This window comes from Rhinopithecus roxellana, chromosome 18, assembly GCF_007565055.1.
Source record: "Rhinopithecus roxellana isolate Shanxi Qingling chromosome 18, ASM756505v1, whole genome shotgun sequence".
Lineage (NCBI taxonomy): Eukaryota > Metazoa > Chordata > Mammalia > Primates > Cercopithecidae > Rhinopithecus > Rhinopithecus roxellana.
This window is the reverse complement of record NC_044566.1, coordinates 28171716-28187065: the sequence shown is the minus strand read 5'-3', so window position 1 is coordinate 28187065 and position 15350 is coordinate 28171716. Positions and strand designations below refer to the sequence as shown.

At 37.8% G+C, this 15350-nt stretch overlaps 1 protein-coding gene across 14 annotated transcripts in view; it reads left to right on the top strand.

Annotated features, from left to right (window-relative positions):
• LMO7 (LIM domain 7) overlaps positions 1-15350 on the top strand; it is a 222152-nt gene that overhangs the window by 69626 nt on the left and 137176 nt on the right. For all 14 annotated transcript variants that reach the window (XM_030921977.1, XM_030921969.1, XM_030921963.1 and 11 more), the window contains exon 2: positions 8923-8993. In XM_030921977.1, the coding sequence (XP_030777837.1) occupies positions 8923-8993 (71 nt within the window). The remainder of the gene's footprint in view (positions 1-8922; positions 8994-15350) is intronic.

Genomic DNA, 15350 nt, shown 5'->3' with positions numbered 1-15350 from the left:
CTGGAACCAATCTTCCTTCCTTTCTTCCCTGTTTTATTTAGTTTTTCTTCCAGTTGTATTTCATTTTTGGCTTGTTAATAATTGTGGTTTAGTAAAAATGAGACTGTAAGCTAAAAGTTGGCTATGGTCTAGGGAAGTGGGCTTCTTCTCCTGGACTAGAAATGTTTAAACTTATTCGTTTTTTCCCTCAAAATATTAGTGTAGCTGACATCTGGTTTAATGATGATTGAGTGAGAATTTTGAGTGTTTATAAAGACAGTTGGCTTTTAATTATCTGGGCACACAACCCGGAGCTTTGCATTTTGCTGGCTGTTTCCCTGCTTCTTCTTTCTGGCTCTGTGAAGACTTGTTGGCCTTCCCCAAGAGAAGGTGAAGTGGGAGGTGTAACTGAGCCCAGCCACTCTGAGATGAAAGTTGGGGTAAAGGGCAGAGGGGCAGGAGGAATGTTTAGACTTTTGACCACTATGAGACTTTTGGGTTCCATCTAGAATTCAGTGATCTGTGCAGTTCTGATTACCACTGTCCTGGAAGACTGCGAGTTGGCTTTGGTTTTGCTATCAAATGATATTAGTATTGGCAAAAATGGTCCTAGTATGCTCCAGAATATTATGTAGTACAATGCCAAATCTTAATAGAGATGAGTGACTTGAGAATTATGTCCCTTAAAGGAATGTTATTTGCTGAATATACAATATAAGTTAACCAAGAACATGCTGTAATTCAGTGGGTTAACCACATGTGCCATTTTGACTACAATTTCAAAACGGGGTTAGAATTTTAAAGAAGAATTTCCAAGAATTGCTTCATTTTACTTTTTATATTCCTAGTGCTATGCACCATATCAGGTATGTGTATAACAGGTTGTCATTAAATGATTTTTGAATGAATGAATAAATGAATGCTTTCTTTGTATCTTAGTTTAAATTAAGACAGATTATTTAAATGGAAAGTTAAACTCTAACATACTCTTTAGCCTGGAAAAATTTTCATGTAGCAAATTAATAGTGGTGACAAGCTTTCAACTTTGAAGCTTTCATCCAACCATATACCCTTTCAAAAAGTATCACTAGAGGAATTCCGTATCACTTACGGAATTTATTGTAAAAATTTGATGTGTTTTGTGGAGTCATGGGGATCATATAATAGTTGTTTCAAAAATGAAGTTTAATAAATGGAGTAAAGAGGGGTGTTTTTAATTGATTGACAGCTTTAGAGAAGGCATCCAGCTCCTCCATGTATACTAGCCTGGGGCTTCTTCCTGCAGAAACAATGCCCTGTGCTATCTCATTATAAGGTCATGATATGTGAACACTTAGTTATCTCTTGAATGAGAAATTATGGCAAACATGGCTCTTGGGAATTGTTTTATGATGTGGTTCGTCTGTACTACATCATAAACTTCCATGTACTCTTGTATGTTTTTATTCTTGAGCTACTGACAAAACTAGGATGAGTTCGCTCCTGTGCAGTAGAAGGCTACTTTAAGAAAGTGATATCAGGAACTGAGGAAGGTTCTTCCTCCAAAACACAACCAACTCCCTCATCACCCGCAACACACACCTGAAATTTAATCATCTATTTGGTCTTTTTGTTTTTTTTGTTTGTTTTTTCTTCATATAAATTAGTAAATAACTATTTATAGGAAGAATAATTTGATTTAAAAGTGATGAGGGTGTGTAAGCTATATTTCAGCCAGTGAGAAGTTGGGTAAGAGCCTCCTGCTCTTGGGAGTGTGCAGTGTAGACTGGAATGCCTGGGGGAATAGGAGGTAGGTCGCTAATTACAGTTTAGAGTTCCCTGAGTGCTTTCACAGACACTCTTATTTGATGCTCAATGCACTGATATATAGGGAACTACCTGCTGACCTAGGTCTCAACTCCACTAACCTTGTTGTATCTCAGTTTCCTCATGTGTAAACCAGGGGTAAGCGATGCTACCACATAGGGTTGCTAAAAGGATCCAGGCCCAAAGCAGACAGTGTGAGTGCTGGCTGACATAACTCGGGTTCCTGTTTTACACCTGAGGCCTTGAGAAGTCAGGAGACAGTTTTCATTACCCAAGGAGTCTAGTACTCCCATCTCACCTTCTCTGACTTCAGTTTCTGTGTGTGTGTGTGTGTGTGTGTGTGTGTGTGTGTACTGTGAGGACAGTTTAAAAAGGGCGAAACCCATCCTTTTGTGAAGAACTGGCTTCTCCGACATCATGAATGACTTTTTCAGGCATTCTATTCAGGGACAGGAAAGAGGTAGGAGATACTTACTCCATTTAAATTACGTTCTGTTTTTACCTAATGTGTTTATGGTAAGCCATAATCCTTGCATTTGTAAGTTTTTGGTATTTGTAATCAATGAGGTCTGTCAAAGCGGTTGCATCATAAATAATGATGTGACCATCTTATGGAATTTATTATTAAAATTTGATGTGTTTTGTGGAGTCATGGGGATCATATAATGGTTGTTTCAAAAATGAAGTTTAATGAATGGAGTAAAGAGGGGTGTTTTTAATTGATCGACAGCTTTAGAGAAGGCAACCAGCTCCTCCATGTATACCAGCCTGGGGCTTCTTCCTGCAGAAACAATGCCCTGTGCTATCTTATTATAAGGTCATGATATGTGAACACTTAGTTATCTCCTTGAATGAGAAGTTATGGCAAACACGGCTCTTGGGAATTGTTTTATGATGTGGTTTGTCCGTACCACAGTGGTTTCTAATGTTAATGTTTGCTGGGATTTTTTTGTTTCTCATTACTAATGTTGAAATGATTGGTGTAATGATGGTTTGTATCTTAAGTATTATGACCTAGTAGCTGATCTGTCCATTAGTAAGTAACTTAATTTGAAATCAACTGTGAGCCCAGTTGAAGCTCAGAGCCTAATTTTTGTCAGCAAACACCTTTCTCCAGCTTTGAATACAAGCTCAAACAATGTTTTTCTTTTTGCACAGTAGTTTGCACACAAATATGGTGGAGAGTGCTTTTGGGATTCTAGGCGCCTTTTAAATGGCTGCTTAACAGAAATGGAAAAAGTTAAAGGAGAGAAGTGCCTACTGGCTCATAGTGCGAGCATTTTGCTGATAACAAGTCTGGTATGAAGTGGTCTTCAAGAAGCTCCCAGAATGTTTGGGATTTAAGTCATGTGGATTATGCACTCAGAACTGGAACTGAGCGATAGAGCTTTGGGGAAACTTGTTGCTTACATTGGCGAGAAATCTTATCAAGCAAGAGGATTAAAATAAAACCATAAACAAAACTGTAAAGGGTGTGAAGGTAATTCCCATTTGTTTAGGAAATGAATATACCTCATAGCAAAAGAAATGGTGTTTCTTGAAATTTATACACTTGGCAATTATTGCCTTAATATTTATCTGATAGATATTTTCTTCCATAGAAACTGCTTTTTAATAACTTCCTACCAAGGGCTTCTTCGGAGGCCACAGGTGGTAAGACAGGTTTGGCAGAGGTGTTTGTGTGGAATATGCCCTCGGGAGGCTGCTCCGCCCTTCATATGCTCGGGTAGGCTAATTACAACCTCAGAGGAAGCCCCAACAGCCTCACACTTGGCCCAGTCACTTCCTAGCTTCTTTGCCACAGGGTGGCTGGAAGCACGAGCCTACACTGGGATATGTAGCCTTTTTTCCCAGAGGAGTCGAAATGTCTTCACAAGTCACTTGTGTACTGTGAAGTAGATAGGGCAAATATTAATTTCCCTTTTAAAATTAAGGGACTGAGTGGTGATTTAGAAGTGTGTCGTGTGAGATAGGTCCAGGATTAAACCTCAGTCATTCTCTCCTAACGTGTATCTCCTCAGATTATTTTAGGTGGGGATGATTTTATTTAACTGCCTTAGGAAAATATGGAAAGGGACAAACAAGAAAGAGAAGAAAAAATTGTATAGAAGGCAGGGTGTGGATGTTTGACGACATAGTCATCACTCCTGTTTGTGTTGACTTTTGATAAGTGGGAAACACGTGGTCTCTATTTATGTGGTTTCTATGAATCACAGCAGCATTACGTGAAATGTGTCACACCTTAAATAACTTGCTAATGAGTAAGTTTCAAAATTATAGAAAAACTGAATGAGTAATTGTTAGATTAGAACTACTAGATAAATAGTTCTTTTAAAATACATTAATTTCTTTCAGAATACGGAATTCTCAACATAAGAATGAATTCACATTTAAAGTGTGATTTATTCTTATTTTTAAATGACCTACTTTCACTGTGTTTTGAGATGGTTTGTAGATTTATACTTTTTGCAATGTTGTCAGAACACAGAAAATAATTTGATAACTCAATTTCTTCCTTTAAATAAAAGATGTTGCATCTGGCAAAACAGACATTTGTCTGCTAAGATGCAGCTTCTTACTTTCAGTCTACAGATGGATAGTAACAGGTGATAATAACAGCTAGCATTTGTGAGTGCTTCTCTTGAGTCAGGCAAGTGCTAAGTGTTTCATGCGTATTATCTCATTTAATCCTCACCATAACCCTGTGAGATAGGTACATCTCCATTTCACACATGGGATAACTAAGATGTTACATAGCTTGTTCAGAATTGCAGGTAGAAAGTGGCAGAGCAGGACTTTAAACTCAGGCATCCTAGTTCCAGAGCCCCTACTTGGCCTCAACAGGCCACCATTGACATCATGTTGTGACTTAAGGTAAGTAGCTGAGGCAGCCTCTGTAGACCTAATAGTCCTGCTGTAAAATTGTGCTTTCTTCTTTTGGTTTTAAACTCATAAAAATTTTTGTTTTGTTTTAGAGGGAGTCTTAGTGAGTTTACAATTGTATGGTATAAGAGTTGCTAATTAAAAACTTAATTAGATTTTTCGACTTATTGAGGTTGGAGTAGCTAGTATGTGCAGTACGAATGTTTTATAATGTTCATGAAAATGCCCACAAAACTGGTAAAACATTTAAAGAGAATTTTTCTTATACTGAAGTTTAGAGTATTATATTTTTATTCTCTTTCTCTCTCTCACCTACACCCATACACACACATGGTCATTATGTGTTAACACATCTTTGTATCCAGGAAAATTGGATAAAAAGATTAATTGAACATTTTTATTTACTGATCTACCTTCTATACCCTTAACAGAGGAGGATTATTTTTGAAGGTGAATTATATGGTAAAATACCCTAATTTAAAAATTTCTAAATAGATTGAAGATAATTTATTTTTCTTAACCTATAAATACTTTAGAGTCTAACGTAGTTGAGTTACTCTTTTACTGAGTACTTATAAAATGCTGTTGGTTTTTGGTGTCTGTTTCATGTGGGTGGTTCTGTAACTTTCTAGAAAGTTAAATGTTCTGAGCCTCGAATTTCATCCTGGTGAAATGGACATAATAGGATTATTAAATTTAAGGATTATGTGGATTGCATAGATAATGAGAAAAATTACCTAGGACAAAAACTGGTGTCAACTTCTTCTATTCTTTGTTCCTTTAGGTACAGGAGATTTAGTAAACTGACCTAAATTTGATTGGTTTTGACTTATTTTGAATGTTGTTCTTTTATATTAATAAATTTATATGTAAATTTATTTTTTATAAATTTATTTTATAAATTTATATATAAACGCCTGTAGTCTTTAAAGAATATAAACAAAAATTAATATTAAAAATAAGTGTAATTCTACAACTTAGAAATAATTACTGTTAGTATATTTATTCCATGTTTACGTGTGATACATTCTTAGAGAGTTACAGAAAGTGGGATTATACTCCACGTATTTTTCATAAATTGCTTTTTAAATAAGAAGTATTCTTTACAAGTAATACATCCACTTTTGTGACATGAATTTCAATTTCGTGTCATTTTCTGTTTTATGGCTATATCATAATGTAATCAATTTCTTATTGCTGGGCATTCAGGGTATTTGTAATTGTTGCTATTTATTCTACAGAATGCTGTGAAACAGTTCTGTTCTGTGTGCTTGTCCTGTTGTCCTAGTATAAATTCCTAGATCCTGCACCTGGGAGAATATGCATATTTAAGACTTCTGATACATATCACAAATTACCTTCTAGAATTGTGGTATCATTTTATCTTACCTTCAGTGGTGTACAGGGCATGCCAGATTGCCATGTCCTCAAAATATAAGCTGTTATTTAAAACCTTCATTTAGTTTTTATATTATCTTTTAAAAAAATATAAATACTGTGCAAATGGAATCTTGTCTTTTATCATCATTATTTAGATTTTGGAAAGTATATAAGTACAAGAGTACATCAATATTTGGATATATGAGGGGATCTGAAGTCTACTACACATGATCTGGCCTTTCTGTTGTCTTTTTGGGGGAGATGAACCATTATGGATAGTTGGGTTTTCTGAATAGCTTTGAATATTCCATTTTTCCCACTTTGTTAAAGGATATTCTAAATATAACTAACTCAGCCATGTCTATATGATGCGGAGGTGTGTTTCTGAGGATTAATTACTGGAGTATTGTCAGAGTTGTAACTTCAGGGTCAATGCATGTAAGGAGGTTTGGCATGTGCTGTTTAACCACCCTCAAGAACTTGATTGCACATTTCAGCCACTACAAACTAATAAGCAGGTGATATTTTCCCTGCTTCAGATGAGCAGATTGGAGTGCAGAGAGGTTATGTAACTTGCTTAAGATCACACAGTTATTAGGTAGTGAATGTGGAATTTGAACTTACTTTGTTTTGGTCAGACTTCAGTTCTTTTTTTTTCCATTTTGCCACTTGCTACACGCTGCCCTCTTGATTGGCCCTTTCATTGCTGTTGACTGTCATTCTTCACTGCTATCCAATGTCTGCAGGACACAGCCTTTCGTTCTTCTAAATCACTGCTTTGAATCTATATTGATTTGGGAATATAATTGTCAGATTGTAGTAAGTGTCAGTGGCTCTGAGGGGCTTTGCTATGACTAGAGAAAATGGGTTTTAACATCTGTGTTGGATGTTTCTGGGCCTATTTCATGCTTTTTGGCTTTGCATGGGAGTTTCCAGATGAATGACATGTTACGACGTTTTCTGTAGCTGAGATCTGCACTCCCCTTGAGTTTGTTTTGGAACAATTTGGGGAAAATTCAAAATAGTTTGTGTTGCACAGGTTGGTGGGATAATCCAGGGTCCTCTCAGAGTTATTTTCAGAAGAATGTGTCATTCTCTTTGTTTAACTGTGCTTTAAACATTGTGTTTTTCTTGTTTATTTATTTATTTATTTTTATTTTTTATTTCTTTGAGATGGAGTCTCGCTCTGTCACCCAGGCTGGAGTGCAGTCGCCCCATCTCGGCTCACTGCAAGCTCCGCCTCCTGGGTTCACGCCATTCTCCTGCCTCAGCATCCAGGGTAGCTGGGACCACAGGCGCCCGCCACCACGCCTGCCGAATTTTTTGTATTTTTAGCAGAGATTGGGTTTCACCGTGTTAGCCAGGATGGTCTCGATCTCCTGACCTTGTGATCCGCCCACCTCAGCCTCCCAAAGTGCTGGGATTACAGGCGTGAGCCACTGCGCCCGGCCTAAACATTATGTTTTTCTTATGAGGCTGTGGACTCCTTGAGGGAAGAGCTGCCTGCCTTTAAAACATTTTTTTTTTCCGGTAAATTCCTATCCAGCATTCAGGTAGTGCCTGTAACAGACACTCAGCCTTTGTTTAAGTAAAGCATCAGTGCAGCCCTTCTGTAGATTAATGCCAAGTACAAGAAGGATCTACCTCTTCCTGTTGCCTCCTGGCCCAGGCTCCTGTCCAAATGTATAGACCAACTTCTGAGAAACACAACCATTATTTTGTCAGTTAACAGATATCATGTCTAGCTGCAGCAATGTTGGGTACTGTGGAGAGATGCAGAATGAAGACACACAGGGATTTTAGGGGGACTGTGAAGCTGGCAGCAGTGAGGTCAGCTAGCGGATGGTGGTAAAGATCCCTTCATTGAGCCCTGGAGCCAACCTGGGATTTAAGATTGGTGACTTTCCAGTTCAGGATATCAGAAATGTATTTCTTTCTGAAGTGGCAGGTGGGGCAAGGACTACTCCTGCTCTTAGGTGGTGGCTGCATCTCCAGGACAGCTGATGTCACTGCCGTTGGTCCCTGCCCTCCGCTCGAGCTGGGACTCAGTCCCAAGGGTTGTACTTAGAGCAGCTGTTCCCCACTGTGACCTTCATTTTCTCTGCTACTATTTCCCTTGTGGAATCCCCTTTTCTATCCCAACCACCTCCCGCTTTAGAGAGAGAATCTAGATATTTTCCTAAAGTTTTCACCAACACTATTGGTGGTGGTAACTGCAGGTGCCTGTTCCTCTGTAATTCCTTAAGTTGGGAATTGTCTGTTTAAAATATTCACCATCTCACCTTGCTTTCTATTTGTTCTCTGCGCCCAGGATTTAATAGTCTTCTCCCTAGGATATTTCAATAAATGGTTCTTTACATCAATTAGGACAATTTCATAAATAATTTCAAGAAGTGTCATGCCTTCTGCTGTTTTGCTTTGTAATGAAATTTAAGGAATATAAAGATGGAATTGAAATGGAAGATTTGTGTATTCAGTGTAGTTGGTATTTTGAGTTTCTGTCTTAAACTGTTTTTATTCACTCTTATTAGAATAGATCACCCATAGGTTTTTAAAAAATATATAAAATATGTTGAAAATTTAGTTTAGCTCTTAACTTTCATGTATCATCCAATAAAATGATTATATTACCAAAAACACTCATTGTGATTTGTTCCTGCATATATTTGTCATACTAAAATGGTTAAACTATCTCTTTGTAACATAAAACAAACAGTACATATTACTATAAGGAACAGATTATAGGATATAACAATCTATATATGCAAATCCTTCAAGTATAACATTAAATGCATATTAATTAATCTAATACTGAATTTGACTTGTGTGTTATCCCTGCTTAAGAGAAAATTAACACCCAAACCTGTCTTTCAGGCAGTGACAGAGAAGAATTTTGAAACAAAAGATTTTCGAGCCTCTCTAGAAAACGGTGTTCTGCTGTGTGAGTAAGTATTTAAAGTATTTAAAAAATAATTCAAAAGCAAAGATGTGTGTGTGTGTGTGTGTGTGTGTGTGTGTGTGTGTGATGAGGTGTTTGTCTTCTCCCATGGCCACCGTAGTCACAGATGTGTGTTCTTGGTCACTGGTGAGATTTGATCCCTGCAAATTGATACCTCACAGTACAAGACAGTAGGAAGAAGGGGTTATCAGTCTCTGTGTCTAAAGACAGCACTGGTAAAATATATATTATTTTTAATTAGTAAACAAGAAAGATTCTATTGCATGGTGGACCAGTAGGGGGTGGGTGATTGAGAAGGAAGCCTTATGACATTTTACCATCAATCTGTTAGTCTGAATATTCTAATGGGTAGAATTGCCTGGTTTAGAAGTTAATACACAAAATCTTTGCTTCATCAATAAATCACGATGATTGGAGTGGTAGATTTTTCTTTTCAGCTTTAAGTGGAGTAGTCATTACATTACCAAAATCAGTTTGAGTTATGGACCATTCATTCAATGAAGATACCATTGAGAACAACACCCCAGACTTCGCTTACAAAGAAGTAAAAGAGGCTAGTACCATGGTTGATGGTATAAGGCCTGCATTGTATGTGTAGTGCAATATTTTGCTCCCCAATGGATGCATAGTACAGTTAGCCAAGTATGTGACCTTTGGGAATAAGGGAGAGGCAGGCCTGTGAGGCATAAGGATGAAATCCTGAGTGAAGGTAGAGGTTGCAGAAGCGAGCAAATAAATTCTAAGAATGTACTTGAATACTCACCCACATTTTTGAAAGCACTTAATTATTTCAATCTAGACACTTATCGCACAAGTGTTTGTGCTATCTGTCCACATGTAGGCAGTGAGAGTGTATGCACTAGTACTTAGAGATTTTGATTATCCTTTTGAAGGAGTTGTTTGCAGCAAAAGGTCTGGAGTCAAAGGGCCTAGGTTAGATTTCTCACTCCATTGCTTTTGGACCTTTGAATAAGTGACTTCACATCTTTGAACATTTGACCAAGTGACTTAACATTTGAGCCTTATTTTCTCATCTGTAAAGTGGAGATCAAGGTACCTGATGTGCCTAATTCACAGAGTTGCTGAGTTCAACAATATATATTTTAAGGTTTTTATAAACTATCAAACTTTGTATATGTATAAGTTGTTGCTAGATGATGGGCATGTAAATAACAGTCTCTGTCTTGTCAGCTCTGTTGGCAGGTGTTCAAACTTCTTTGTGTTAGGGTGATATTATTAAGTTGTTCCATATGAAGTTGCTGATATTTAACCATTGGTGACCTACAGAAGTGTCAATTTCATGTGGTTTCCCCTAATGTATAGGTGACATGTATAGGACAGACATGTGCATAAGGGCCAGGAATAAAGTTTAAAGTGTGTTTCTTGTGATCTTCCAATGTCACATTCATTGGAACGTGAATAATGTTTCAGTTAGTTTGACAATGAGTCAAATAGTGTTTAAACTAATTTAAGTAGACCACATAGCCCAACTGGTCACTAAAGGGAAGTTATTTTATCTTAATCTGAAAACTGTATGATTTAAATATATTCTAGTAATGTTTAGAAGATGGAGGGTAAACAATGCCTGTTAGAAAGAGCTATGTGACCTGCAAACTACTTTAGTTGTTATTTAAATGTTTGCAATAAAAAAAAAAGCCATCAACCGTACACCCCACAAGTCTGAATAGGAATTGGGTGGGTTTGTGCCTACAAGGAAGTGTGTCTATGAAGCACGGAATCTTTCTAGATTTACAAAAGCATATATCTCAAATATATGATCTTTTCAAAGAAGTAACTTTGTAGGTTATATAATTCCAGTAATGAACTATTGCCCATAATATTTTAGGGGTCCCACTTTTGGGGCATTGACCCCACAAATAGGTCATTAAACATGTTTGATAGTGACACCCAGGTTTTGACTTAAAATGCACCTTATGCACCAGCCTGGGCTCTGAATGATTGGAAGTGATTTCCAAAAGCTATACCGAGCCTGAAAAGATCAGCGTAGTGTGACTAGGGAGGATATTCAGAGTTGATGAAAAACTATTGTGAGCACAGGCAGTACAGGCTAGAAGAAATATGTAATTTCTACCTTAATGGCAATAGCAAACATTTGGATGAATGTTTAGAGATATATTAGTTTTTTAAAAAGTCACTTTAATTCTCAGACTTCCAAAGCTCATTCTAATACTGTTTTCTAATTGGAATAACACCAGTTTGGAGTTTTGTGCATTGCCACATAAGTCTAATCAATCTCTTAGTACCCACTATTCTTTAAAAAAGTAGCTTCAGTAAATCTGAAGCCATGGTAATCAGCAATTGTAATTTACTGTGGGACACCAAAGTACTGCATAATATTTTTATTAAAAATATTTCTGTAAATTGTGAATCACATTGTTTATAGCCATTGGTTAATGACGACACATTCATCTAAAAGCTGTGGTGTTAATGAATAAAAAGTCCAGATAACTATATTTAGTATGAAACCTGTAACTGAGGAAAGCCTGGCTGGTTGCACTCTGAAATGATTAAGCAGGCACTGCTGTTTGTGGCTACATCCACCTGCGTTATATATAATGCCTGAGAGGAAAACAAAGTCAGCTGTTCAGAGGTCTGGTATTACAAGCCCTGACTTTTTAATTAATGGTAAATATAGTAAGCTATCTGTCTTTGAGGATATTTTACCCACTAGAGATCCCAAGTTTTAGCTGAAATATGATTAGGATATTTTTAAAACCTGAATTCATTTTCGTACAGGAAAAGACTGACTTCTGTCTGGCTCACTGCCAGAATCATATTTCTTGTGACATACAAGTTCTGCTTGTTGCCTGTTAGAAACCTCTAGGCATTCTCATTCATTGCTACCATTAAATAGTTTTCTTAATATTTAATCCAGTAATCTCAGCAGTTTTTAAAAAACCCGTTAGTGGTACTCTTTTCTTTTGAACTGGTGTTCTGAAATATCAAAGTCAAAAGTTCGAACAGCTTATTATCGCTTTCACGCAACTGGAAGTGTACTGACATTTCAGATAGTCTAAAGTGGGGATAAACCGTGCACAGTGGTTTCAGACAGGTTGTTCATTTGGGTAATGAGGATAGTTATGTGTGTTCATTGCCTTTTAATCTGATTGACTATTGCAGTTAGTATCTTCATATTAGTCATTTTAGTGTCGTTTAGTTTGACTGTGGCATCTAGTGAGTTGGGGGATAAAGAATACTCTCTTGATGAAAGTCTATGACTGTAGTCTCTCTTGGTTTTACTAAACAGTGAGATGGGAACACTGTCTGATATTTTTGCTTTTCTAATTAATAAAAGGGTTGACAAGTGTTGATAAGGTGATTTTAGCTCCTTGTTATAATGTGCTATGAATTTTATTAGTAGTGTTCATTAATCTGTCTTTCTTCAGTATTTCTTAGTGCTCATGTAGACTGCCTTATTATATATATTTTAAAAATATGAAAGATGTATCACTTGATCAGTGTCCATGATCTTGTTTTGCTCTGGGTTCTAGCAGAATTATTCCTCTTTTCTAAACATATTCGGTTGAGACATAAACAGCTAATGATATCAGTAATTTCCCAGTTACTCATCTTATGATGACAATCTTAGAAATATTCAAATGAAAACACTCTTTTTTTTCTCTCTGATGAAGAAGATTTGCTTGACGATAGTCTGATTGGGTGTGTCACTGGTTAGTCAGTCTGTACCTCCCATCCCTGGAATGATCCCAAGTCTCTGCCACAGTCAGCCATGCATCAGAAGTTTATGCCTTTTTGAACACATGACTCACAGTAAGAACACTCTTCCTGGCCAGGTGCCATGGCTCACTCCTGTAATCCGTGAACTCTGGGAGGCCAAGGCAGGCAGATCATGAGGTCAGGAGATTGAGACCATTCTGGCTAACATGGTGAAACCCCGTCTTTACTAAACATACAAAAAATTAGCTGGGCGTGGTGGCGGGCGCCTGTAGTCCCAGCTACTTGGGAGGTTGAGGCAGGAGAATGTCGTGAACCTGGGAGGTGGAGCTTGCAGTGAGCCAAAATTGTACCACTGCACTCCAGCCTGGATGACAGCAAGACTCTGTCTCTAACAAACAAACAAAACAAAACTCTAACTGTCACCAGGTCTTCTTTTCCCTTTCTTGTAGCTTGGAAAGACAGGAGCAAGATATTCACCCCTATCGGTGTTTCTATTTGTATCAGCCATGTGACCACAACACTATCTGCCTAAAAATACTGTAATAGTTTATTAAAGATATATAGATATACATATTCAATAGAAAAATATATTTTTTTATTTTTACAAATATGACTGTTTGCTGTGGGACACTCAGATGATCATTTTAAGTCATTGGGTAAGATAGAGAACTTTGTCACTTTGTCATTCCAGCCAAGAGAGCTCTATCTTTTTTGTTGGAGCTGGAGATCTCCACCCATACATACAGTGCTGGTGACATGGGTAGGCCCCCTGGGGCTTCCATGCACTGCTCCATGGGAAGCCCAGAGGCTTTCATTTAGTGGGAAAGGCTTTTCTTCTTAGAGGTGTTTGTGGTTTTGAATTTCCTGAGGAGGACAGTTGCTTACATACAGCGTTCCAGCATGCCAACACTATTTATTGACCCTGATCTGTTTTTATAGCCTTTTGAAATTCAGTGAAAACTGTATTTCTTCATTTTCAAGTAATATAAGCTTTGAAGTTTCCATGTTACATGATAGCCCAGCAATAGGCAAACAATGGTGCAAGGGTTCAAGTTCATAAAAATGAATATAAAAATTTTAATCTGTTTTCACTTAATGGCAGTATTTTATGGTTGGCATTTACATGCCTTCTTTTTAAGCATCATGATTCATTTCACCTGTGATGTAATATCTATATCTAGCAAAAACATGATTTTTTGTTTCAAAGAAAGAGTATATCAAGATGAAAGTCAGCTTGGCAAACATCAACTTAAAAATTCACTTCAGTTATGGTAGACACACTCTAAGGACTCATTTGAAGTTTTGCAGCAGTTTTTAAATATTGTGGCCTCAAAGTTGAGGGTTGAAATCCTAGAGGGAGACTAATAATATCACTCTCATTTACTTGAGGGATTGAGAGGAATTTAGTAACGTTACTTCATAGTTAAATAGTACAGGAAGCCAGATCCCCCCGTTAGATTCCTTTTGCTTTCTGTTGTTTTTGTTTTGAAGACTTTTTAAACAAACAGTTTTGAGTTCACAGAAAAACTGAGTGAAAGGTACAGAAAGATCCCATATTCTCCATGACCCCACTCATGCACAGCCTCCCCTATTATCAACATCCCCCATCAGAGGGGTACATTGGTTACAAATGATGGACCTACATTGACACATCATCACCACCCAGAGTCTATCGTTTACATTACAGTTCATTCTAGGTGTTGTACGTTCTGTGGTTTTGGACAAATATATAATGACATGTACCCATCATTATAGTATCATCCAGAATTGTTTCACTGCTGTAGAAATCCTCGGTGCTCCTCCTGTTCATCCCTCCCTTACCTGTAACCCCTGGCAACCACTGATCTTTACTGTCTGTATGGTTTTGCCTTTTCCAGAATGTCACATAGTTGGAATCATACAGTGTGTAGCCTTTTCAGATTGGCTTCTTTAACTGAGTAATATGCACTTTCTTCCGTATCTTTTTATGGTTTGATAGTTCATGTCTCTCTCTCTCTCTCTCTCTCTTTTTTTTTTTTTTTTTTTTTTTTTTTTTTGAGATGAAGTCTGGCTCTTGTCCCCCAGGCTGGAGTGCAATGGTGCGATCTCTGCTCTCCACAACCTCCGCCTCCCGGGTTCAAGTGATTCTCCTGCCTCAGCCTCTCAAGTGGCTGGGACTACAGGCAGGCACCACCACGCCCAGCTAATTTTTGTATTTTTAGTAGAGACGGGGTTTCACCATGTTGGCCAGGCTGGTCTCGAAATCCTGACCTCAAGTGATCTGCCCCCCTCAGCCTCCCAAAGTGCTGGGATTACAGGCGTGAGCCACTGCACCCGGCCAGCTTATGTCTCTTCTGTGCTGAATAACATTCTGCTGTCTGGAGGTTCCACAGTTTGTTTATTCATTCATCAAATGAAGGCCATCTTGGTTGCTTCCCAGTTTTGACAATTATGAATAAAACTGCTATAAACATCCATGATGTTTGGCCCTGTGTCCCATCCAAATCTCATGTCAAATTGTAATTCCCAGTGTTGGGGGAGGGACCTGGTTGGAGGTGATTAGATCATGGGGGCGGGTTTCCCCCATGCTGTTCTCATGATAGTGAGTGAGTTCTCTGGAGACCTGATGTTTTAAAAGTGGGTGGCACTTCCCCCTTCACTTGCT